Source organism: Danio rerio, chromosome 9, assembly GCF_049306965.1.
Source record: "Danio rerio strain Tuebingen ecotype United States chromosome 9, GRCz12tu, whole genome shotgun sequence".
Lineage (NCBI taxonomy): Eukaryota > Metazoa > Chordata > Actinopteri > Cypriniformes > Danionidae > Danio > Danio rerio.
Genome location: NC_133184.1, coordinates 43,447,335 through 43,474,278, shown reverse-complemented (window position 1 = coordinate 43,474,278; position 26,944 = coordinate 43,447,335). Strand labels below are relative to the sequence as shown.

At 34.4% G+C, this 26,944-nt stretch overlaps 1 protein-coding gene and 1 non-coding gene across 3 annotated transcripts in view; both read right to left on the bottom strand.

Annotated features, from left to right (window-relative positions):
- Nucleotides 1-3,106: 3,106 nt before the first annotated feature.
- The window catches only part of ctdsp1 (CTD (carboxy-terminal domain, RNA polymerase II, polypeptide A) small phosphatase 1), a 51,271-nt gene continuing 27,433 nt past the window's right edge, over nt 3,107-26,944 (bottom strand). For both annotated transcript variants that reach the window (XM_021479012.3, XM_009304902.5), the window contains exons 3-7: nt 23,150-23,251; nt 18,368-18,424; nt 10,484-10,576; nt 7,804-7,989; nt 3,107-5,059 (exon numbers count right to left, since the gene is read on the bottom strand). In XM_021479012.3, coding sequence (XP_021334687.1) covers nt 4,931-5,059; nt 7,804-7,989; nt 10,484-10,576; nt 18,368-18,424; nt 23,150-23,251 — 567 coding nt within the window. In that variant the 3' untranslated portion in view covers nt 3,107-4,930. The remainder of the gene's footprint in view (nt 5,060-7,803; nt 7,990-10,483; nt 10,577-18,367; nt 18,425-23,149; nt 23,252-26,944) is intronic.
- dre-mir-26a-1 (microRNA 26a-1) lies at nt 10,917-10,994 on the bottom strand. The gene has a single exon (NR_030747.1). It is a non-coding gene; the product is annotated as a microRNA 26a-1 (primary transcript).

Below are 26,944 nucleotides of genomic sequence, written 5' to 3'. Positions count from 1 at the left end.
CACAAACCACTACATTTCACAGTAAACAAAGCAGTTTGAAGAAAAAAAGTATTTTAAAAAAATCATTTATTTATTAGTGCACAGAACAATTCTGCTCAAATGGAAAGACCCCCTTCCACCCTCCTTTATTTAATGGACCACAGAGAGATGATCTCTTTTCTTTATACCTTGAAAAGATTAAATTCTCTTTAAGAGGATTGCGTAAACCATTCTATAAGATATGGCACTACTTTAATGATTATGTTGACTATATTAATAAATACCTAGGGCCAGGACAGAATCTGCTGATATTTTTTGCTATTTCTGCAGAGAATTTAGTAAAAAATCTGCGTATTTATGCAGAATGATTTTAAGAGTATCTTAACTTTAAAGCTAAATTATGAATAAATAATAATACATTTTTAACTTTTATTTAGTGTTTACAATGCAAAATTCACTTACTTGGTATACAAAGCAAGTCTCCACTATAATTTATCTACAAAAGGACAGAACATTTAACTTTACAAACTATTGTACATAAGCCGTATGAAAATTTAAAAATTACTATTATTATATCACAATAACATTTGTGAAATTAATTAAAATACTGTATAAGCATAAATTTACACACATTTACACGTGTAAAAACAGACTCATTGGCTAAAAATCAGCAGATTTGTGCGCACGCAGATTCTGTGTGGGCCTACTAATACCCTACAAATATATGTGTGTACATATATATATATATATATATATATATATACACATTTTAAAAAATATATTTTATTATTTTTTTATTTTAAAATATATATATAATATATTTTTTTGTATTTTGTATTAACATTGCTATGTTTCTCTAAATACTTGTAGTTTTAGACTGAAGTGATCGACAGCTATGCATTCTACTCTAGAGTAAGAGTTTTAGGGTTTGTGAATGGATATAGGCTATTTAAAAATGAATAAAAAATATTCAAACAGAATAAAAACATTTAATTACGTCCTAATAAAAAACTGTATTTAGCAAGAACGATTTTTAAGTGCTCTTTCTCATTCACTCTGACTGTTTAAATCTGTTAACGTTTGGTTAAATATTATTTTGCTTAGCTTATGTTATTGTAAAAATACTTTTTATATGCGACGCTAGGGGGAGACATTTTGCTTCAATACTTTTAAGATTAGAACATTTTTCCTAAAGTGAAAATTCACCTAAAACTGAAAATGTTGTCTTCATTAACTCATCGTCCACTTGTTTTTAACCTGTTTGACTTCCATTCTTCATCTCAACACAAAAGAAGATAACTAGATAACTATTGGCCTACACTATATTTGTTTTCTGTGGACTGGTTTCCAACATTCTTCAAAATATCTTCTTTTTTGTTTAACTTAATCACTTGAGTGTGAGTAAATTTTCGATTTTAGATGAACTATTCCTATAAGGCAATTATTTTTTTTCATTTGCCTCAGATAAATGACACTTAATGATGATAGATAAAATATAATGATAAAAATGGCTTAAATGCACATTAAAATAAACCAAAAGGAAGCTAACTACTTAAGACGGATAAAAAAAAAATCAAAGCTGACAAGCCTTGAGGCCAAACCACATTATGTTTTTGGTTCGTACCAAACTAGCAATCTTATTCAAGCAATAAATAGCATTTGTTGTCTCACTCGTGAATTTGTGAGAATACTAAAAAGAAGTAAAATTATTTTAAACAAGCACTACCAGGACTATTATACAAGCTGTGAAAAACCCTGGCTCTGGACCTGTTGCATAAGCAGAGCAGTGTGAGAAGTCCTAACGTGATTGATGAATAGTCAGAGCTTGGAGAATGTACTAAGTCAGACATGCGATTCAGTAACATCTCTGCATCATCAGTTTCAAATGTTAGAAGACTCGACGTACCCATGTACCAGGTAAATGCCCAACTGTACTTCACTGAATTTAATGTATTTTTGTTTTCCTCTTAGATTCAACCCTGCTTAGTTTTTCAACCTATAAGGGTTTTCACTATAGTATGAAAACGTTACAAACTATTAAATTGTCACAATTACAAATGTTTTTTTAAAGGTTTGAAGCATGTTTTAGGACATCTTCCATGAGATTTTAGTGTTTTTTTAACATGCCACCAATAAAAGGCAACAAATTACCTGCAGACACTTACAGAGGGCCTTAAAAGCTCATTAAATTTAATGCAAAACAAAATACAAACACTGAAAACCATTCAAAATTTTTTCAGCAAAGATGTATTGTGTGTGTTTGTGTGTGTGTGTGTGTGTGTGTGTGTGTGTGTGTCTGTCTGAAATGTATAGTGACAATTATAATAATAATAAAGACTACAAAAAATATACTAATTTATGCTCAAAGGATATCCTTGTTACCAGACATCTAATTCCAAAATACATTTACCGGCCACTTTGTTAGGTACCGCTTTCCAACTGCTCGTTAATGCAAATTTTTAATCAGCCAATCACATGGCAGCAACTGAATCAATTTAGGCATAAAGTCATGGTCAAGATGATCTGCTGCAGTTCAAACTGAGCATCAGAATTGGAAAGAAAGGTGATTTAAGTTACTTTGAACATACAACACGTCGAACCTTAAGGTGGATGTGCTACAGCAGCAGAAGACCACACAGAGTGTCACTCCTGTCAGCTAAGAACAGGAAACTAAGGCTACAATTCACAAAGACTCACCAAAATTGGAAAATAGAAGATTGGAAAAAACGTGGGTCTGATTCTCGATTTCTGTTGCGACATTCAGATGTTAGGGTCAGAATTTGCCGTCAACAACATGAAAGCATGGATCCATTCTGCCTTATATCAACGGTTCGGGCTGCTGGTGATGGTGTAATAGTGTGAAGGATATTTTCTTGGCAACAACTGCACGATGCTATCCTATCAATATGGACCAAAATCTCTGATGAATATTTCCAGTATGATGTTGAATCAGTGCCACAAGGGATTAAGGCAGTTCTGAAAGCAAAAGTGGTGTAACCCGTTGCTAGTAAGGTGTACCTAATAAAGTGGCCAGTGAGTGTATAATCCAGAATAAAACAAATTGTGAATTTAAACCACAAAAAATAATAGATTATACTTTTTAGAAATGAAACATTCAATACCCAAGTTGTCATTTAAGCTTTTATGAATAACAAAATCATTTTTTTTTTCTCCATGGCACAGCACTATTTTCATTAATATGACAAATATAGAAGGACAGCGAGTGTTTCGCCATCACAGAGTCTATTTAAAAAGTCAAACACTGAAAAATGGACAAAACACCAGTATTAAAAACCATAACATCGTCATTCCACTCTCTCCTGGACACATGAATCACCATTTTTTGCTCAAAACATCAACATTGGCACTTGCAAAAACAATCAGCCCAGACTCAGAGCTGAGCAGATGTTCAATCCCCACGAGGAAAACCATCCATATTAAAATGGCACAATTACCAAGAAGGCACGTCAATAACAGGGGCTCTCCAGTCCACGGTACAGCATGCTTAAAGCCAATGACCAAATCACTTTCTCAACCAACCATCTGACAGCTTAGTGATCTAATGGAGAGTTAAGGCATTACGAATATCTGTTTCCACTGACAAATCAAGCTTTGATTCCAGTATTCTTTACCTGCTTTGATTAATATAAACACACAAATGGCATACTGTTATGAATTTAAAACAATACAGTATCGAACAAACTGATTTTGTAAAGAAGACCGCTTTGATATTTGTCTTACTTTTTTTGCTACAGTAATTTAAGGCCACAATGAAGGACCTCGCATTAGACAAAATAAAGCATACTGTATATGATACAAAAGGTGCATTAGCTTTAACCTTCGGGGTGAAAACAGACCACGCGACACAGGCCGATTTCCCTTTCTTGCATCTGTTGCTTTGCAAAACTTGGAATTTCAAGTGCTGGCTGATTGCATCAAGACTTTTTCCAATATCTGGTTTAGAAACTTAAACGGAGAAGGAAAATTAAAGGGAAAATGAATGCTTGTTTCAGAGCCCAATAACGTTGTCTAGATTAAAAAATAAGAACAACAGCATATGGTTCAATATGATTGCCATTCATGGGTTAATCTTGAGGTAAACTTATTAAACACAGGGAATGAGTGGTTTAACTCAAGATATGAGCCCAAGAGTAGAAAGTAATTTCTTGAAGAAACATTCTCTAATCACCAACCAAACAGGACAATAAACTGGTTTCATTTAACAGGGCTTCCCTTGACCATGAAAATGAAGAGTTTGGCAAAGGAGTCACACATCTTTGGGTGAAATCTCATGAGCCACATTTTCACATCTGAATCAAATAGAAATAATAAATTGTCTAAAGAAAACAGCATACTTATATAATAATTTTCAAGACAATTAAACAAATTTCCCCCATATTATTACATTAATGCTTCAGGACATAGCTTTTATCCATCATTATTCACAATGGCAGTTTTCATTACTTTGATACAGTACTTTTTAACAAATAAATTAAAGGCAGTACAACAAATACAACCATAATGTATAAATACAATACAATTTTAATATATTATCATGTTTTTTTTTACACATTACAGTAATATATAAGTTTGCATTTCCTGCATTAATACAAAAATCGGGGGGAAATGTGCTTGGCTGCTGCGTTTTCTTTAAACAAAATACGATTTCCTTTGTGAAAACTTTTCGGCAGCTTTCCTAAAAAGTTCACCCAATCGAGTGTCAAAACAATCAGCTTCTTGATTCACTGTTTTATGCATGTAATGGATAAAGCAGTCCTTCACAGTTCTGTCTTTACTCTCTCTCTCTTTCTATCAAACAATCATGTGAATGGAATTGTGGGTAGGTGATGAGGACTGAGCTAGTGGCTGGTCCTGTTAGGGGGAAGCAGTGTGGCGCTCCGGGCCCCGCAGCCTCCCTGGCCCCAAAGTGACAGCTGCTTTTAGTGTCATGCTAACTAGTAGTCCTCTGCTGCTTGAGCACAGTGTAGACGTTATCCACTTTACTCAGTCTCTCGAAAAACGGGATGAGATCCAGCAGCTCTGTGTCAGACATGTCGTCAAACCAGGAGGCTACAGGTACCTAAACGCGACAGAAGAAGAGTTTGTGTTCAGAAATACTGGGATATAAAGTGAATATATTGCTAATTAAAGAATTTATTAACATGAAGTGACAATGAACAATACTTGTACAGCATTTAATAATAATCATAGTTCAACATTTACTGATGCATTATTAAAATATTTATCCAAATACATTAATATTATCATGAACAATTTTATTTCCACAAACTAAAATGAATGAAGATACATAAATATTGTAAGAAATGTATTATTAATTGCTTATTCATGTTAGTAAATACATTAAATAATACATCATTATTTTAAAGAGTTACCAAAGTTTCAATAAAAAAAAACAAAAAAAAAAAAACATTTGCAATAATTTAACAGCTTTGGTTTTAAAATAGTCAAAATACACCCATAATAATAATAATAATAATAATAATAATGACTAATAATAATAATAATAACAATAATAATAATAATCATAATACTAATAATAATGATGATGATAACAACAACAACCATTTAAAACCTTTCATCTTAATGTATGATAAAAATGTGAGTATTACTTCAGGCTAAACCATGAAAAATTAAATTTTTATATATTTTCTGAATAAAAAATGTCATTTCATCATTTAAAGAGCCCCTATTTTGCATTATAAATGGTCATATTTGGGTTTTGGGGGTCTCCAACAACATGCTGATATGCATGCAAGGTTAAAAATCGTGTTTTCAATGTGGCTTTATTCACCTTATTCTTTGCATATGAGCGGGTGCAGCCATTTGAATCTTTTTGGCTTGAGAATTCCAATCTAATTTACTTCCATTCATTTTTAAATGTTAAAACCAGCTTGTTACGCAGCTTGATGTTGAAAATTTATATTTTCTTATTATTTTATTCTGCCTTGTATGTTAAACGAGAAAATTGACTGTTTTTTGACCATTTATTTCTAGTCAATTTCTCCAATAGGCAACTGAATCAGAAAACAATTGCAAAAACAAGCTCACTTCCACATTGAAGAATAAGGTCAATACACAATATGTGAATATAAAGAGTTAACAGATAAAGTACGAGCTGTGTGGAGCAATTACAAGTAACAAAACACAATTAAATACATATTTTGAAAGCTAAATAAAACAAGGAGGCAACCATTTTAATCACACTCACTTACACTTGTGAAATGGAGAAAGAAACAAGCTCTGACAAAGTTCCATACATCAATAGTCTTTTTTGATCCTTGCTTTAACAAAGGGACGACGAATCCCCCGTTGCAGGGTAGATTATTGCATTATCCACCAGAACATTTACTCATGTTCTCTTATCTTCAGTCACAATCAGTCCCACACACACCTGCACTCTGCTAGTGTTTGAAAGGAAAGACACGTTCACGTTTTACCGGAACCGGCACTTCATATTTGGTATCGTTTCATGTCAATGTCAATACGAACAGGCAAAAGATCCAGACAAACAACAAATCGTTTGAATGACTGTCTGAATCTGATCATTTATTTAAGAAAAATAAATATTTTTAAACACTTCTAGATTTAAACCTCGGCTGAATGTTTTCCTTCACTTAGTGCTGTGTTACACTGCATGGAAGGGGATTTTCAAAAACCCGTAAGAGGGGCTCTTTAAATATGAACTTTCTACTTAAATGCTTCAACTTAAATGTTCAATAAATAAGAATGAGTCTTGTATGACCAATTCAGCACAAAGTTCAGCAAAAAACTTTATCTATTTTTAAAGTAGTAACAGTTTCTCCAGCCTATTCTTATGAGAAAATGTAACTATTTTACATATTGGTGAAAAAGTTTTTGTACAAACTCATTAAATTTCATTTGTATGAAAATGAAACATTAACAACCCAACTGTCATTGGGGGGTGGGCAATTCACACTAAAACAGTGGTTCCCAAACGTTTTGCAGTGTGCACTGCTTTCTATTATTTGACACCTGTCAAGCACCCTTTTCTCCGATTAAACTCCACATTTTTAACTATAATAACTAAATACACATTTTTTTTCTGTATACATGATTGAAATAAAATATAATAAAACCGGTGAAATTAATGGACAAGCTATTATGAAGTTGACAATTTTTACAGTATCAGGCATAGGTTGTAAATTACAGTTCGTAATGGGTTTATTTTTCTCGCTCTCTGTGAATTTCTTTTCTCTCAAAAATATGACATGTGAAGTTTACCCAAGATAAATGCATAGAAATAATAAAAGATAAAATTTTCTGCCATTACAAACATTCTCTCGTGCACACCTGGTAGTCAGATTGCGCACCCATATGGATGCATGCATCCCAGTTTGGCAACCATTGCACTAAAATGTACTAATTAAATCATACAAAAATTACAGTAAATCAAAAGGTTTCAATTGCAGTGAGATTGTGTTGATTTCTCTGCTGACTTAAAAGTATAGAATTAACTCTTATAGAAAGGGTGTCAAACTCGTAAAGGGCCGCAGCCCTGCAGAGTTTAGTTCCAGCCCTGCTTCAACACACCTGTAGGTAGCAAACAAGCCTAAAGCACTCAATCAGTTTGATCATGTGTGTTTAATTAGGTTTGGAATTAAACTGTGCAGAGCTGCGCCCCTCCAGTAACCGAGTTTGCCACCCATATCTTTTTTTTTTTTCTTTTTCAATTTTACAATATGACATATGCTCTGATAAATACATTCTCATGAGGTTTAGTAAAACTCTTTTAGCAGTAATAAGCGCATTAGTGCCACAGAACAAAGAAAGGCAGTAACGTACAGCATTGTCTGGGTGGAATATGTAGGAGGCTGGCGAGTTGTCCACAATGATGACTTTGTTGAGATCCCTGCCTAGACGGCTTAGGTCCTTCACATAATTTCCGCGATGGAACACACAGGATTCCCGGAAAAGACGGCTTCGGAAAGCTCCCCATTTGTCCAGCAGATCCGAGACGGGATCAGCATACTAGAAAATAACAAAACCACAGGAAAGTGAAAGACACAGTTAGACTGAAATGGAAGCAAAGTGTCAAGCATCAACAAAGATGTTAAGTTAAAGATGTGAAATCCCATTTTAGTGTCCACATCAGAATGAATATAAAAAGTCTTATCTGTTTTATTTCGGCTAGAATAAAAGCAGTTTTTATTTTTTTAAAAACCATTTTAAGGTCAAAATGATTAGCCTCTTTAAGATATATATTTTTTGATAATCTACAGAACAAACCATCATTATACAAGAACTTGCCTAACTACCTTAACCTGCCTAGTTAACCTAATTAACCTGTTTAAGCCTTAAAAAGTCACTTTAAGCTGTATAGAAATGTCTTGACAAATATCTAGTCAAGTATTATTTGCTGTCATCACGGCAAAGACAAAATAAATCAAAGTTATTGGAAGACAAGTTATTAAAACTATTATGTTTAGAAATTGGGGGGGGAAATTAACAGGGTCTAATAATTCTAAATTGCAACTGTAGACAGGATGCTTATGTAAAATCAATACATACTTTTTCTTTTTATCTGCATGTGATAAATTCTTTTGGTAAGACTTTAATATAGGACCTAATTTTTACTATTAACTAGTGCCTTATTACCTGCCTGTTATTGAGATATTGGCTGTTCATTAAAATGTACAAGGTACATTTGCTTCATAATTTTATTCTATATATCTAATTCTACTCAATACCTAAACCCAACGATTACCTTAATAATTATTAAAAAGCAGCAAAATGGGAGTTTATTGAGCTAAAGTTATAGCTAAGGGTTAGCACTGTCGCCTCACAGCAAGAAGGTCACTGGTTTCAATCCCGGTTTGGGCCAGTTGGCATTTCTGTGTGGAGTTTGCATGTTCTCCCAATGTTGGTGTGGGTTTCCTCCGGGTGTTCCACTTTGCCCCACAGTCTAAAGACATGCGCTATAGGTTAATTGAATAAAATAAATTGCGCATACATAGAGGTTGTGGCTGGAAGGGAATTAGCTGCGTAAAACCCAGTATGCTAGAATAGTTGATGATTCATTCAACTGATAAATCAGAGAATAAGCCGAAGGAAAATTAATAAATGAAGTTATACTGTAGCTAACGGTTTCTTAAAAGTGAGAATTGTACCTTAAAAAAAAGATGTGAGCAATAATTTATTTAACAATTTTTTTACTTTTTAGCTTTACAAGAAGTGAGTATATCACAGACTAGGAAAGAGTATGGCAGACCATTTTTACTTCATCTAAAAATCCCAATCACCAACTCATTGACTATAACTTTTGTCATAGAACCTACTGGACCCGACTCAAAAGACATCATTTCAATGCCTCCTTTAGTCCTCTCTGTGATAAATGTACCGGCCATATTTTTTCATATGGGAATGTGGAAAAGTACAAAAACGTTGGAATTAGGTCTGTGTTATCGTATCTAAAATATTTCCATTCTATTACTGAGCGATGATTCTACGCTGATTCTCATCAAGCTACAAAAATCTGTTTGATTGGCTAGCTTAACTTTTGCAAAAAAAATAGTAGCCCAACATTGGCTGCCTCCACATAATTTGGACATCTACAAGTGGTTGGTACAACTTCAGGACATTATAATGTTGGAATTAATGACAGCTTGAGTGAACTTATACAAATGAATACTAGGCATGGGACGATTACTGTTTTCAAGGTATACCACAGTTTGGAAAAGTCAAGTTTTTAAGACAGTCTCCGTTTTAAATTGGAAAAAAAAATAAAATCTGTTTTTGAAATAAATGAAGACCGTAGAATTCATTAATTCATTTCAATTAATTAACCTGACATGTTTACTGCCCCAAAATTTTTTAAATGTTTCTTAAATATGTATATAAGAAACATTTTACATTTTTTGAGGCAGTGAACATGTCAGGCTAATTAATTCAAATATATATATATATTGTGTTTAAAAGGGAAAAAAGTTTTAGTTTTTTATCCAGACATTTAAAAAGAATATATTTTAGAGCAGTAACCACAATACCCCGAAACCGTGATATTTTTATCCAAGGTTATGATACGGTCAGAACCTTATACCGGCCCGTGCCTAAAGAGTACATTAAAGAAAGTCGCTGAATTGATATATTTCATAATTTTTTTTTTCAGCCTGTATGTTTTGTAAACAAAAAACGGAAAAAAATAAAATAAAATACCCCGCCAACCTACAAAAATAAATAAATAAATTAAAAAAAAATGTAATTTTCAATATTGTAAACCCTCCATCTAGGTAAATAAGTGCCCTGAATTAATAAATATCATTAATATAAAAGTCAAAGTAGTCTCAGTTTTTGTTGTAATTCTATAAAAAATGTTTAGTTATATAATTATTATCCATTTAAATATCCCTGAATATTGTTAGTACTGCAGGAACCCTGTAATCAGGAGGTCAAATCCCATTTATTAATAATCATAACACTAAATACCTTGCATGGTGCAAAAACAATTAGCATTTCTTAGTCTTACCTTGGCTAAGCTTGCAGTGAACAACACACACTCAAACAGTTCCCCCATCCGTTTAAGGAACTCGTCAACATGAGGTCTCTTCAACACGTACACCTACAGAAAACAGGCCAGAAAAAGAAAAAGGTTCAAATAGTGTGATCAGTTGAAGTGATTAAACTCACAGCCAGCTAGCATCTGAGGTAGTGAAACCAGCATGTGAGAAAAACTCTAACTAAACCAGGTCAAATTCTTAAAATGTCTGCGCTGATACAGCTAAGATGTATTACTAAATAAATAAGATTTATATAAGCCTGCATCTTGATATCTCTGCTTCATATAACGATGATCTTTATGTGATCGTACAACGATAAACCCAGTTTTAAGAGAAGCAATAAAGCGGGTTGTTTTACTCTAACAACTAGGTCAGCCAAACTCGTTTATGATGCTGGTGGTCTCATTCCTGAACCAAGTCATCCCGAATAGGCTTTCCGGACATCACAAGCCTATCCTGGATTACTTGAACCAGGCCAAAGCCTTGTCTGTCAGATGTCCACAGTCTGCTGGTCTAACTGGTGCTGTTGGCCTTTAAAGGGCCAAGACATGGTACTGTCACAGCCTGAGAGAGTAAGAGACACTCTGAGAAGTGATTGATAGCCAAGAACTTCTCAGAAGCCGGCCAGGGTTTCTCCATTTCGTCAGGACACAGAAATAGACGCCTGCTGCTCTGAACCGTCAGCTGAGATGCCAACGGTACTGTCAGGTAGCACACCCGTGTTAAACAGCAATACGTAAACAGAGGAGAAAACGTTTCAACACTGTGCAACAGAAGACAGATGAATAATAGAGGTCACATGAGTCTGACAAACATAACTCTTGATACCACTTAAAGTTGCTCATTTTATGGAGCAGAAATTACATTTAAGATGATGCTTCATCAAGTTATTTGATATTATTAGACATCATTACTGACTGATTAGGTTTAAAATTGTCTAGGAAGCTGAAATTAAAAATCATGGTAAAAGACACGCTTGGGATGTTTGTCCAATCGCAATGCATTGCCTCAAATAGGGAGCCAGTCAGAGCACGAAGCAGATATCAAATAGAGTAATTCAGACGTAACGCATATATAAAAAAATACTCTGTTTTTGTTTTGAACATTCAAGAATTTTATAAACCCGTTGTAGTACCCTCAATAAAATAGTGTTTTTAAAAAAAGCAATATGTGGTATAACGAACACTATTTCTGAGTAGGAAAACATGTCATTTTATGTATGTACTTATTTAAGAAGCAAGCAACAGTAAAAAAAAAAAAAAAAAAAAAAAAAATACTCTTATTATAATCAACAAAGCAGAGAAAACAAAATTTCATAGTTTCACATATTGTTTCATGAAGTTCTGAGTTACACATTCATCTAATTAGCAAAGGTACTGACAGCCTTGTTTAAATGCCTCAGAGTCAACACTGCATTCCTGCATTTGATTGGCTACAAGTGTCAACTAAGGCTAAAACACGAATATACATTTTGGTCGATATTTTTAATCCAGTGAAAATTCAAAAGGGTTCTCAGGGCTCATAAAAACTTGGAGGGAAAAGGTCAGATGTACTTGTAGAAATGAAAATTTATTAAGTTTAAATGTTTGTAGATAGACTTCTGGTTAATAATAACAATATAATAATAATGCCGGCAGCTAGCTCTCAGCAACTCACTTGGTCGCACACTGAAGCCAAGCAGGACTGTGCCTAGTCAGTACCTGGATGGGAGACCACATTGGAAAGCTAGTTTGCTGCCTGAAGTGGTGTTAGGGAGACCAGCAGGGGGCACTCAGCCTGCGATCTGTGTGGGTCCTAATACCCCAATATATTGATGGGGACTTTATACTGCTCAGTGAGCATAGTCTTTCAGACGAGACATTAGCCAAGGTTCTGACTCTCTGTGGTCGTTAAAAATCCCAGGATGTCCTCCGAATAATGGTAGGGGTTTAGCCCCAGCATCCTGGCCAAATTTGCTCACTGGTCTCTGTACATCATGGCCTTCATAACCATCCACATATCATAATTCTTCTTTCTGCCAATCAGCTGGTGTGCGGTCTGGCACAATATGGCTGTGGTCGCAGCATCCAGGTGGATGCTGCACACTGGTGGTGGATGAGGAGATTACCCCCACTGTGTAAAGCACTTTGAGTGTCCAGAAAAGTGCTATATAAATGTAAGGAATTTTTATTATTATTATTAGCCAATCACAAAGCACAAAGTGGATAGGTTTAGTCATGTAGACGAGGGTCGAGACAATCTGCAGAAGTTTAAAACTAGGATGAAGAAATGGAGAAGAAATATGATTTAAGTGGTGCTGAAAGTGGCTTAGTTGTTGAAGCCGGATGAGCTAGTGTGAAGATTTCAGAAACTGCTGATCTACTGGGATTTTCTCAAACAACCAGGGTTTACAGAGAATGATCATAAAAAGAGAAAATTTCTAGTGAGCAGCAGTTCTGTGGGTGAAAATGCCATGTTGATTTCAGAGCTGAATGTCACATTTACATTTAGTCATTTAGCAGACGCAACTTACAATAGAGGAGGCATTCAGTGATTCAACAAGAAAAGGCAATACACACAAGAAGTGCTGGTTATACAAAGTCTCTTGTTTGTGCTCAGAAAATAAAGTGCAATAGTAAGAGTACAGGTGGTTTGTCAAGCCCACTCACCTATGTGAAGCACACTTCATAAAAGCACAGTGTTTGTGTGGGTTAATGACTGGCTTGAAATTATTAAAAGGCACAAGTAACTAAAATAAACCACTCATTAAGACCAGCATCTACCTATTTGCGAGCATTAGTCAGGCTCGTTTTACTGACGTCACCACTCATTAGGCTTGTGCCTGAAGCAATTTGCCTGATTCAGCATGTAGAATCAGTGTTGGCCACCCGTGAGTGTTCTGATTGACTGAAGTGACAAAACTAAGGAAATGAAAAACGGGGATACAAAGAACCCACATGTCATTTCATCATATTTCTTAAATATTTGCAAACAATAAGGATTATCAGACACATCTGCATGAATGAATCCCTCTGTCGTGAGCAAGAAGGAAACACTGGTTTGTTCACTGTTTGTATGTGTGCAGTACTAGTTCCGGTTTCTCTCTATGACCTCCTGCAGTGTGGAAAGATGCATTCTCTTGCGAAAGCGAAAAGCGTACATTCTCATTTTAGCTTGCTGTCATCTATTTGGTGCGTTCATAAGCAGCTTTTTTTAGTCCAGACAGGACCAGTGGCAGCAGACGTGGGGCGACAAGTCGATTGTCATCACTGCTAGTTCTTTGACGTCTGCTTGGTGTGTCCTAGGCTTTTCAAACAAGGTGTGCATGTCAAACCTTCAATTAGATGAGCTACAGCAGCAGAAGACCACACCGGGTGTCACGTCTGTCAGCTAAAAACAGGAAACTGAAGCTTCAATTTGGATAGGCTCACCAAAATTGGAATTCTAAGATTGGGAAAGGGATACCTGCTCGGATGATTCTCAATTTCTGCTGTGACATTCAGATGGAACATCATAATACGATGTAAACAATATAAAACGCATAAATCCATCCTGATGGTATAATGGTGTGGGAGGTGTTTTTTGTTTTGTTTTGCTAACACTCTGTGCCCCTTAATATCAATTTAGCATTGTTTAAATGACACAACATAGTTGATTATATTGGCTGGCCATGTCCATCCCTGTTAGAACACAGTATACCCATACTATGATAGCTGCTTCCTGCAGAAGAATGCACCACGTTACAAAGGCTGCATTTACACTGTAGATCTTGATGACCAATTCAGATTTTGAACCATATTTGTAAAAGATTTTGATAAGTTTTAACTTGTGTCCGATATCTCCATTTACACTATACATGGTAGAAACACATCGAACCGACAGAAAAAGGCGCCCATAGACACTGATTGATAGCTGTGATAATAAAAGAGCACTCTTTGCTTCATTCCTGTATTTAACCTGTCTGCAGGATTTAATATACGTTTTTGGCTTTTTTCCTATGTAAGTAGCATCCTTAAGCATTGTGTAAATTCTCTCTCTCTCTCTCTAAACTGCCGTCAAGCATATATTTTGACGAGTTGATTTATAGTTTACAACAGAGAAGAAAAAAAAATGACTTTACATTTGGCCATCTTAATACATAACATTTACAATATTTTTTCATTAAAATATTAGAACAAAAACACTAGAACAGTGTTATATAGTTTGCTGACTTTTGTACCTAAATTATCCAAAGTGTTTTAAAGAATGTTACATCTAGAGAAAGAAGCAATTTTTCTAGTTTTAGTATTTTTAATTTTATTCTAATCCCTGTGGCCATGCTAATGACATCACACTTAATCTCAGATTTTTATATTGAAAAAAAATGTAAACATCAAAGACACTTTGATCACTGCCTTATCTTCAACAAAAAGCCTCTGTTTTCTACAGAATGACAAACCATGTGCTCAACAATGACTGAAAACACTTAATGACAATTTGGGAAAAAGGTATCCAGAATGCAGTAAGGATGAGGAATGGAAAAGTATTTTGTCAAACACTGGTAAATATGTAAGAGAAGCTAGAGGACAATTTACTCAAAGAAAATTATACTAGGTTTTACTTCACACCTGTTCGACTCAATAGAATGGGTTTGTCAAATAATAAAGTTTGTTGCAAATGTAAAAAAAAAAAACACATTTATTCATTGTATTTTGAACTGTTCACTAGTTCAGCCTTTTTGGCACCAAATCTGAGTAAATGGCTTGGAACATTAATGCCACTGTGAACAAGGTTATGCTTACTGGGATATAGAAAACAGATTCCAATTACTACAAAAGGACAAAGTTGACAGTGATCGTGGTGGGGATTTCAGTGACAGCTAGAGTCATCTTAAAACTGTGTAAAACTCCCAAAATTTCAGAGTTAAAAGAAAGAGTCAATATAATGACTAAAACAGTTTAGTATGAATGTTTACTTTTCAAATTACATAAGGACAGAGCAGGGGTCCCTGTATGTATCCCAGTGTGGGAAGACTTTTGGTCTTATCTGACGATGTCTTGTAACGCATTTTAAATTACTCACTGGGTTTTCTTTATAATATTGTACTTTTTTTCCAACTTTATACATCCTGGCTTTACATATATTAGCCCTACCAGTGATCATTTGTAACTTGTATTTGCATTTTTTTGTCATGAACCAAACGAACACACTAAAAAAACATGAATAAAAAAGTGGTGTGTATTATTTGACTGCACAGAGCAGAATTATAACAGAACCCTAAAATGTATTTAGTATGATGAAACATGGCTGTGTTTCCACGTGATTATAAGCAAAAAAAAACCTGAAGCAATGGACTGTGTCATGATAAATGCTCCGCTGCTTTTGTCACACTTGTTTCTCATCAGCAATTGCTTCATCATCTTCATTTCACTTTGATGCCATATTATATATTATATATATATTATATACTGCCATATTAAGTGTTGAATACTTTAGCTTATCCATGAACAAAAATCCTGTAGGATATAATGATGACCACAACTCTTATGAGTTCACACACAGTCATCAAATTATGCCTTTGTTTATTGTTAATTTGTACCCTCTAGTGGTCAAAACTACATACTGTGCCATTAATATAGGCTTTTTTGAGCAGTAAGCATTTAAAAGTTATGTCCAGATGGTGTGATTCATGCACAACTTCACTGAAATAGTAGTTTGTTCACTTGATGCATGCAATAGTTTCATATTGCTTATACAACAGATGCTCTCTCTCTTACGCAATACTCTCAGCGTCAGAGTTGACGTTATTCCCTACCATTTTTCAATACCAAATGATTCACATTGACAGGTGAATATCTGATCTACCTGCTTACACTGCAGACGCGAATGCACATATCAGATTCACATCAAACTTATTTACACATATGAATGAGGACTGAAATTGATCTGAGTTTATCGGAATCCATGTGATATATTTCAGGCCTACAAGTACATGGGCCTTATCCCATTTGTGCCATATGAAAGACAAGAAAAAAAAAATCCAAATTGGGTCACTTGAACCTTGTAATGTAAGTGCATGACTTCACTATGCTCAAATGTCATCAATCCTAAGATCTCAAAGCAATTGGAGCACCTTTGGGAAATGTTGAAACAGGAGATTTGCATCATGGATATGCAGCCAACAAATTTGCAACAACAGTGTGATGCTCATGTCAATATTGTAACAGGGGTGTAACAGATCACAAATCTCACAGTTTGGATCACATTACGGGTTTTAAGTCACAGATTCGACCGTTTTTCCACAAAGAGGAGAAGACAAATGTAATTTGCTTTTCATTTATCACAAAAACAGTACTGCAAGACACTTTTTGGTTTTAACAAACAGAACTTCAAACCTGTAGTTTTATTAAAAATAAAAAGAAGAAATTATCAGCTGAATGCAAATAACTTATAAACTCAGTACTGTGAAAAATTCACTGTTACTACTACTGTTGCTGATAACACTAAATGTATAAAGTGTATATTATTTAGAATAAAATATATATTTAAATGTATATTTACTCTCATTTTCAATAAAAAAATTCAGTTATTCAATCATAAAACTTTATGTTTCATGTTTCTAGATCTTTCTAGAAATGAACAGTTATCTTACATTTATAAAAAGAACTTTCAGTGGCATATTTTTGATTGCTGATTGTCACCACCTATCAGTTAAATAATGTACATAATTGCTACCTACAACTTTAATTTTTAAGTGTTGTTAAATGCATATGACAATGATTTTAAACTTTACCATAAACATCAATGGTTTTATCTAAACTATAATCTTATTTCAGTACTTCTGTGCTATTTGACAGTTTGCAACTTTAAAACTAACTCAAAAGACGAAATCAGTTAGGATTAATGACAGTAAACATGTCAGCCTAAATAATTAAAATGAATCATTGACTTCTGCTGTCTTCATTAGTTTCAAAAATACTGATTTCTTTACAATTTAAAACGGCATCTTTGAATATTTTTTTCTGCTAGAGATTCTGTTGTCATAAAAAAACTTAAAACAACAACAACAAAAAAAAACTGCTTAGGAACGGTATAGGAGAAAATTCTGACAGTTTTAAAACCTTGACTTTTCTAAACCGCGGTATACCTCGAAAATGGTTATCGTCCTATGCCTAATGCAAATCACTGTCATTTATAATTTATATTGCGTGGGTGTTGAGATCCCGATCTTTAATTGATTAATCGTGCAGTTTACACTACAGTAAATGCATTAATGCAGGCTAAACAAGTAGAGAAAACACCTTTAATAACCTAGGAAACCCACCACATCCCAAATAACCTACCGCAACTTCTTCCGTCATCATTAGATTTTACATGAAAGCCTAAATGCTTTCACACATGCGGTTTGAATGACACGAGAGGTGATCTCTTTGCAATTGTTACGAATTTAGGATTATTCTACAAGTAAAATTTTTTTATTAATCTGCGAACCACGTGTGTTCCGAACTGTAGGTTGTGATCCGTATGAATTACGAACCGTGATCCATTACACCCCTAGTCAATATATACTAAATCTCTAAGGAATGTTTAGAGCACCTTATTGAATCTGGCACAAAGAAATAAGCCAGTTTTAACAAAATTGAGTCTAGCCTGGTACTAAAAAGGTGCACCAAACAAACTTTAAATAATTTTTATTAAAGAAAAAGGTATATTATAATAAACAAAGGGACAATATAATTTGAAGATACTGGCATCAAACACCCTGCTGTAAATCAGCACTTTTCTTCACTGAGACAGCAGAACACATAAGCTTAATTATGTGTCGCTCTACAGCTAAATGTCATCACCTTCCACTCATCAGTTACCAAACATGCATGAGAACAGGTTGTGCTCACCTGATGTACCGTCCCATCAATTTCCACTGGAATGATAAAGTCAGCATTGTTTACTGGCTGAGAAAAGAAAAGAAAAAAAAACAGATTTACGTGCTGGAAGCAGATCGAAAAACTCATATAAATCTATTTTACAGACAACTGGGTCAATGACTGACATGAGGTGTAAATATCTAGCGGATTCCAATCATTTTGACAACATTGCCACACAGCCTGTGAGTGATATTAGGATAGGTCCAGAAACTCAATCTCAAATGTTGAGATAATCACGTTTATGAGTTGCAGAGACATCAGGACAGTGTGACCTACATTTACAAACAACCAGATGAAGCAACATTAAGGGGTCCAATTCTTTAAGACCATGCTTGTTTTACTCTCTTTAAAAGCAAGAGTTCTCCATGAACATGAAAACATCATTAATTATTCAATACATTTATTCCTGTATGACTGTCCATCTGCATGCTGTTCATTTTCTGTGAAACACAAAAAACTTGTTTGCACTACTAATCCTTAATGAAAATAGCATCTGTTAACCTTAAAAAAAGAGCTGAAACACAACATAAATTTGTTATAAAAGCTATTCATTTGATTAGTATAGTATTTTTATGTATTAGTCCAACACCAACATATTTGTTCATTTCCTTTCCTAATCTTTATACTTTGAAAGATCCTTTAAATCAGTTTTTTACTAAATTTATCAGCAAGAAATACTACATATTATTTAAATAAAAACTTTGTATGGTCACCTTTATACATTTCATCAAGTGCAGGTTAAAAAAGTTTGGTTTCATTTTTAGATAAATAAATCCCTTAAAGTACACTGAATGATGATGGAGAATTGTTTCACTGACAATTTTGACTTCAAGCAAGCTAATGGAACATTAAAAGTGGACATTTTTGCATTTAAAGATTTTTCTATGTACACTACCCCACAAAAGTCTTGTCATCAATCCCAGTTTTGAGAGCAACAAATAATAACTTGACTTCTAGTTGATCATTTGGAAAAGTGGCAGAAGGTAGATTTTTCTCATGAATCATCTGTTGAACTGCATCCCAATCATCACAAATACTGCAGAAGACCTATTGGAACCTGCATGGACCCAAGATTCTCACAGAAATTAGTCAGGTTTGTTGAAGAAAAAATCGTGGTTTGGGGTTACATTCAGTATGGGGGCATATGAAAGATCTGCAGAGTGGATGGCAAGATCAACAGCCTGCGGTATCAAGACACTTGTGACGCTCACTCCTGCTCATACTTCAGCCTCCATATCAAAGTTTCTGAAAGCAAAAAAGCTTAAGGTGCTCCAGGATTGGCCAGCCCAGTCACCAGACATGAACATTATTGAGCATGTCTGGGGTAAGCTGAAGAAGGAGGCACTGAAGATGAATCCAAATAATCTTGATGAACTCTGGCAATCATGCAAGGTTTTCTTTGCCATTCCAGATGAATTTATTAATAAGCTGTTTGAGTCATTGCAGAGATGTATGGATGCAGTCCTGCAAGCCCATGACATTATATTTTATACTGTACATTATTTCTGTTATGTGACAAGACTTTTGTCTAAGCAATGTCAGACCTTACGGTCCTAATTAAGTAATTAAAATCAAGGAATGATGATCTTTTATTTTGGTAAAAATAAGCGTGATCTAGAGGCCTTTGCCTTGTGTATAAGCTACTTCTGATGCCAAATGATCAACTAGAAGTTATTATTTGTTGCCCCTAAAACTTGGATAGACAACAAGATTTTGTCAGGTAATGTATATAAATTCACTTAAATGGTATTTGATCACTGAAATTAAGATTTTTTTAAAGATATTTTAATATTTTAATGCAGACTCGAAATCTGAAATCTCTTTGAAATGTTTTTTTTTTTTTTAAGTTTGTGGATAAACTACTAACCATGATTTCTCTGAAAAATTTGTAACAACAACAAAAAAACACTTATATATTTAATGTACTCAATATACATTCCCTTTTTTGAGTATAATGGATTGTCAAAGTCAACAGCAATGTTACACTCCCATGAGGAAACTTTTTTTTCTTTCTGGCTTCCCCAAATTGTGCACATATTGTCTTTATGATGTCCTTCAGCAGGAGAAGCAAATCTTTTATTCTGAATCAAATCATGCATTAGCCACTATCTACAGTGCATGCATACATGTAAAATCTTCCTAAAACACAACCACTGGCTGCTCAAATAAGCTTACTTGTATTTGATAACTCAAAAAATTTGAATATAACGCGCATGTCTAATATATTAAAAAGTCAATTTTGCAAAGGGTGACTTGTAAACACACTTCCTCTTTTGTTCTTAGTTGTCAAGCATGTTGCTGGACAGTGCATGCACTCAAACATTATTACATTGTGAAAGACTTAGGCGGACATATTGCAATAGTTTAAACCAATCTACAAAATGTGCTCCAAAGTATTCGGGACTGCTGTGACCAATTGGTGTTTCAAATGGTTAACTAGATTACATGCTTCCCGAAGCAAAGGTCTTGTCCTAAACCAAGGCACTTGTTGAGTTTTCATGTTGCACCGCTAAAAACAAAAAGTCTCACCCACAGCGTTTTACACTTCTCTGGGAAATTAACATTAAATATATATATATATATATATATATATATATATATATATATATATATATATACGCATATTAAAACTAGAACTACCAAAGCAGTCATTTTAAACGCTTTTTAATTTATGCAATTTAACAAATTTGTTAAAATAAAACGCATATATCTATAGTACCCTGACATTTCATAAATGTGTGTATATTAATTCTAACCTTTTAGATTATCATTTTAATAAAATAAAAGAGTAATATTTTGAGTATTTCTACATTGAATGGCCATTACGTTCAATTTGACCACATCCACTTTAGCCTCTAATAGTTTTTCTTGTTCCTTTGACTAAAATATGACAATAGACCTTGAAAGCTCAAATCTAAAATCTTTATAGGATCTTTGATGTTGAATATGATGTAACAAAAATTGAATATAGTACAGTCTTATATGAACAGTCTGAATGACCATTCAAGTAATTATGAAGTGCTGGCAATTCCTGTGTTACAGAACGATAGCAAGCAATTATTTATTAAATGAATCAAAGGAGAAAAAAAAAAAAAAACGTTTGTTTCGGCTGTGTGCCTTCATCAGGTAATGATTCTTTAATTCTTGCTGCATAAAGGTGATGTAAGTTTGACACCCAGTGGTTGAACTAGGTATTGCATTCATGGTTCAAAACACATCCAAGCGCAGGTTGCCAGACTGACGATACAGAAAAGTGCCTGACTAACGAGCCTAAATTCTGATTTAAACCGTGTTCTAAACTAAAGCAACGACAAGTGATAGAAGCAATATTTTCCATATTAAAAGTTTTTGTTCTAATCAACACCTGAAATTTATATTTTAGAAATCGTTTCTATTTCTTGCACCTGAACAACAGAAAACTGACAATGATTATCTCAGGTACACCTCATGTGCTTTATTCAGTGTTAAATGCTAATAATGTGATTTTGAATGCCATATTACATGACATTTATAGCCATATACTGAAAGCAGCAGCAGATAGCTCACCTCAGATCTTGAAAATAAAAGAAACCATTTGAAACTGAACTTAAGAACTGTGACTCACTACAAGCCAACACACATCAGTGATTCAGCATGTACATTTAATAATGTTAAAGAGGTTTAATATGCATTAATTAGATTATAAACCTTACCATTCCGTTGGAGTGCAGTGAGTGTACTATTCTGTGCTTCTGAATGGCTGTATATAAATTTCTGTCGTATTTCGTCTGGTGCAAACAGCCAAATTGCTCATCAATGCAAATCTCATCATGTAGCATGTTGTTAGGACACAGGGCTACAATGTAACCAGCTAACCAATAACATTCGTAATATTTATATAATTTACCAATTAATATCCACCTCATGTGGAACTCTGAATCTGTGTCTCCTTTATAATGTTTCTTAAATATCTCCAAACAGATTATGATGTTTTCATGCTTTAGAAGAGTCAAAAACGTACATACAGCACCCTTAAATATTCAATAATTTCAGGTGTTCACAAGTGTTAGTAACATTGTGAAACAAATTGTTGATCTCATTTGTTTTAATTCTTAATTAAAATCAAAATGTCATACATCAGAAAGAGAGAAGAACTTCTTCGTTTCTTGTCATTTGAAGAAATTAGGTCACAATACCAAACTTATCTGGTAGAGTGTAGTGACTTACATTTAATTGAATAAATAGTATACAATAATTGAACGATAAATTGAAGAAATGGTTAACTCAAAAACTGTAAACTCTGTTGTCATTGCTCACCCTTATTTATACGCACGCATACACACACACGAAATTTTAAAACATTTTTATCAATGAAAGTTAAAAACAAAAGGGGACCATAGTGAATATAATTATGTAGTAAAAATAAAAAAAACAAAACTGAAATATTCACAAAATAATTTACAAAAGAAATGCTTAGAAATGAAAAGAAAAGTTCACAAGATGAGTCAAATTTCACCTTATTTATATATTTAAGTAAGCTAAACCTTTGAGCCTGGACAAGATAAAACATTTTAGCATCAAATAATGAATTAAGTTTTAAAGTTTTGATGTAAACACAAGCAATGTTGCTTAACGCCAGTATAATGTTTGACTCAAGTGTATCCATGGCTATGATAAGGTTAGTTAGGTTGCCAACAGCATGATATAAACTCACACCTGCTACCAGCTATAAACCAATAAGAAAAAAAAAAATAACTCAACACATTGGCCTACCTTGAATGAACTGTGGACTAGTGTTTCATCCAGATCAATTACTACGCAGATCTTCCCTACATCTTTAGACTTTATCTGTGGAAGAAGTGGTTTGGCTGGGACCTGTAATAAAAGTTCAAGGACATTGGTAAATAATTAACCAAGGTGGCATTTGAAACAAGAAGTTGTTTTACATTTAAAACACAGTACACATTATATACATTACCTATAAGAACATACAACTTGCACATAAGAAATACTAAGACTCCATGAGTCTCCTCTAATGTGCTAGTAGACAAGAAATCTAGTTTTATAAGTAATACGTGTACAGCTGGTTGCTATGAAGGCATGTACTGTATTGCAGACAGTAAAATGTGTCAACCGGCAAAGATTTTATTTGATATTCTATATGTTTATATGAGGAGCTATCAGTGGACAGAGCGGTTTCAAGTTCTTCACGTGTGAGAGCGGTAAAGTCACATGGAAAACTGTAAATATATATGACGTCTCCAGAAATTGAGAAAAAGCAAGCAACAACTGCACTAAAACTAGTTGAGCTAACTATGATGCCAAAATTGGATGGTATTAGTTTATTAGTAAATCTCCTATTATTTTAGTTTCTCTTATTTCCACATATGAATGAGGCCTGAAACAGATCGGAGTTTATCGGAATCCATGTGATATGTCTCCTGCTTACAAGTAAATGGGCCTTATTCCATCTGTGCCACATGGGAGACAAGAAAAAGATCAGAATTGAGTCACTTGGACCTTGTAATTTAAATGCAGCCAAAGAGCATGACTTCACTGTACTCAAATGACACCAATCCTAAGATATCAAAAACTTTAGGGTCCGTAAGATTTTTACAATTTTCTTGTTTATTAAGGCTGCATTTATTCAACTGTCTCCAAAATGCAGCAATATGAATTCTTATAACATTTTGCATGTTTTTAATTTAATATATTTCTAAAAAAAAAAAAAAAATTTCCGACAGCATATCTGTATTTTTAGCATTACTTTAGATTTTAGTGTCACATGATCATTTATAAATAATTTAAATTAGCTGATTTTCTGCTCAGTAAGCATGTAGTATTGTTGTTGTTGTTGTTGTTGTTATTATTATTATTATTTAGGGACGTCCAGATCCGATAACGTTAACTGAAATCGGGACAGTTCACACAGTTTCAGACTTGATCGTTATTGGACATTACCTCCCGATCAGGACACGAATATATATGTATTTGTATATATATAAATTATCATTATTTTTGAACACATCTATAGTTATGTGGTGGCACAAAGTTAGACCTTTTTCTTGACTTCACATTGAAACAGCACCAGGTGCGACACGGAAGCTGCTTGAAGTAGAAAGCGTGAGTATGTCTGCACTCTCGAGGTATTTTAATAAAGTTAATGACAAAAACATTGCCAACATTGTGAGATATGTAAACTTGGGATTGTCTGCCGGGTATTTTAAGTCGTGATATTTGTTTTTATATTAGTTTTTTAAAAATATTTACTGTTGCACTTAAGTCCAAAAGTGAAGAATTTATGTTGTTACTTGATTGTTCAAGCTACGTCACAGAAGTGTTCTGTTTGTTAACAGTGACTTGTTGAATGTTAAAATTCGGTGAATTAAATAAAAAATAAGGAACATCCTGGATCTGTTTCCTCGCTCTTTTTTTTTACATTTTTTATGTATTAAATAAATATCAGTTCGAGTTTCAGTATCAGTAGAAACTCGAAAAATCAAATGACTGCGACTCGAGGGCAAAAAAACCTGATCGGGACATCCCTATTATCATTATTATCACTGCTTAAATATTTTTGTGGAAACTCAAAATTATTTAATAATATAAAGTTCAAATGAAAAACTTTTATTGTGAATAATTTAGTATACCCTTGCTCAAATAATAATAATAATAATCAAAAATGATGGGGTGATGCCTCACAGTAAGAAGGTCGCTGGTTTGACCCCCCGCTGGGTCAGCTGGCATTTCTGTGTGGAGTTTGCACATTCTCCCTGCATTCACATGGGTTCCTTCCGGGTGGTCTAGTTTCCCCCACAAGTCCAAAGACTTGCAGTACAGGTGAATTGGGTAAGCCTAATTTGCCGTAATGCAAGTGTATGATTGAGTGTGTATGGGTGTTTCCTAGTAATGGGTTGCAGCTGAAAGGGCATCCTCTGGGTAAAACATATGCTGGATAAGTTGGCAGTTCATTCCACAGTGGCAAACCCAGATTAATAAAGGGACTTACTCTATACTATAATATATAATATAATTCACAAACACCATGATAAGATTCTGGTCAAACGGTCCATCCTAAAGTGGGTGTATTAGTAATAGACTAGACTATCCATAAGGGGGCATTAGGTAGTTCTTTTAGCACTAGCATTCCATGAGCAGCAGATGATCTAGTGACTGACTGCAGCTGCGGTTTGCGATTGCACTTCTTCATCAGAAAGTACACAGTGAACACACTGTCTGAAACTAACTCTACGCTTGCAGCATGAGCATCTCAAGACCTACAGGCTCTTCCGGATTCATTACCAAGTCAGAAAGTGTACAGTTGACTCTGATTTAAATAACATAGCATATGACATGGAACAAGAACCCAGCATGGAGTCCTATTTTAGTTCTGTTGCTACTGACTTCATACTAATTAAGATGTGAAAAATGATGCCAAGAATGTTTGGCAACTTAAAACAGACGAATGCATTTATAACCAAGAAACTCGTTAATACTCATCTAGTGTTGCCATAATTCTTAGTTTTGATGTAAACTATGGTAAATTTTCTGACTGTTAGTATTACCGTTTTAAATATTCATTATCATCAAAACTATGATTGATTATTGCAATTTTGAAAACACTGCAGTTAGCTGTTATATAAATGCATGATTATATAGGCAGTTAAGAAATGCAATACAGTTAAATGATGTACTCCTTGTACTCCTTACATTTAGGCCCCATTTACACTAATGCGTTTTCGTTTTAAAACGCATAAGTTTTGCTACGGTTATGCCATCCGTCCACACTACGCCGGAGTTCTCGAGCACCGAAAATGGAGCGTTTTGAAAACGCTGGGGAGGCCGTTTTCATTCTAAACACTGCTGCACCGTCTCAGTGTGGATGAGGAAAAACGGAGACATATGAAAACGGAGGCGGGACTGCTGAGATTCGCTACCTGATTGGGGCTTTTGTGTCATTGCGTATTCTTCCCTTATTCGTCAAGCCACTATCACATGACTATAACACATGGCTTTACCTCTACCAGAAGACAGTACGGAAACAACAACATGGGCACAGAAATGGGAGCGTTGTTTGCACTATTGTCTGTTTTAGGCGCCATTGTGCAGTTATTCATTTGTTACGTTTAGTAACAACTCGACCTCATCGTCTGTTCACAAAAATACCTCTCTTGCTTTCTTTGCTATCGTGTTTAATGTTCAACCGGTGTTTGTTGACTAACAATAACCAAATTCCGAGCAAGACAAATGCTTTCTGTTTATACTAGAATGCGCATGCCCTGAGTGCGCGAATGGTCACGTGATATACGTTTCTGGTGGCGTAGTGTGGACAGAGATATGTTCAGAGATGCTAGGTGAAACGCTGGTCTGGACGCGGATAGTTTTTGATCTAAAACGCCGCTTTAAAACTAAAACGCACTAGTGTAAACGGGGCCGTAAACTGTGTGTTAAACATTATTAAGAACACAGATAAGGCTTGACTTCAAAAGCTAAATTGCTAATCAAATCACAATATCAGTAAGAAAAAATAAAAATAACAATTACTTTTTTTGTCCAATCACACAAACA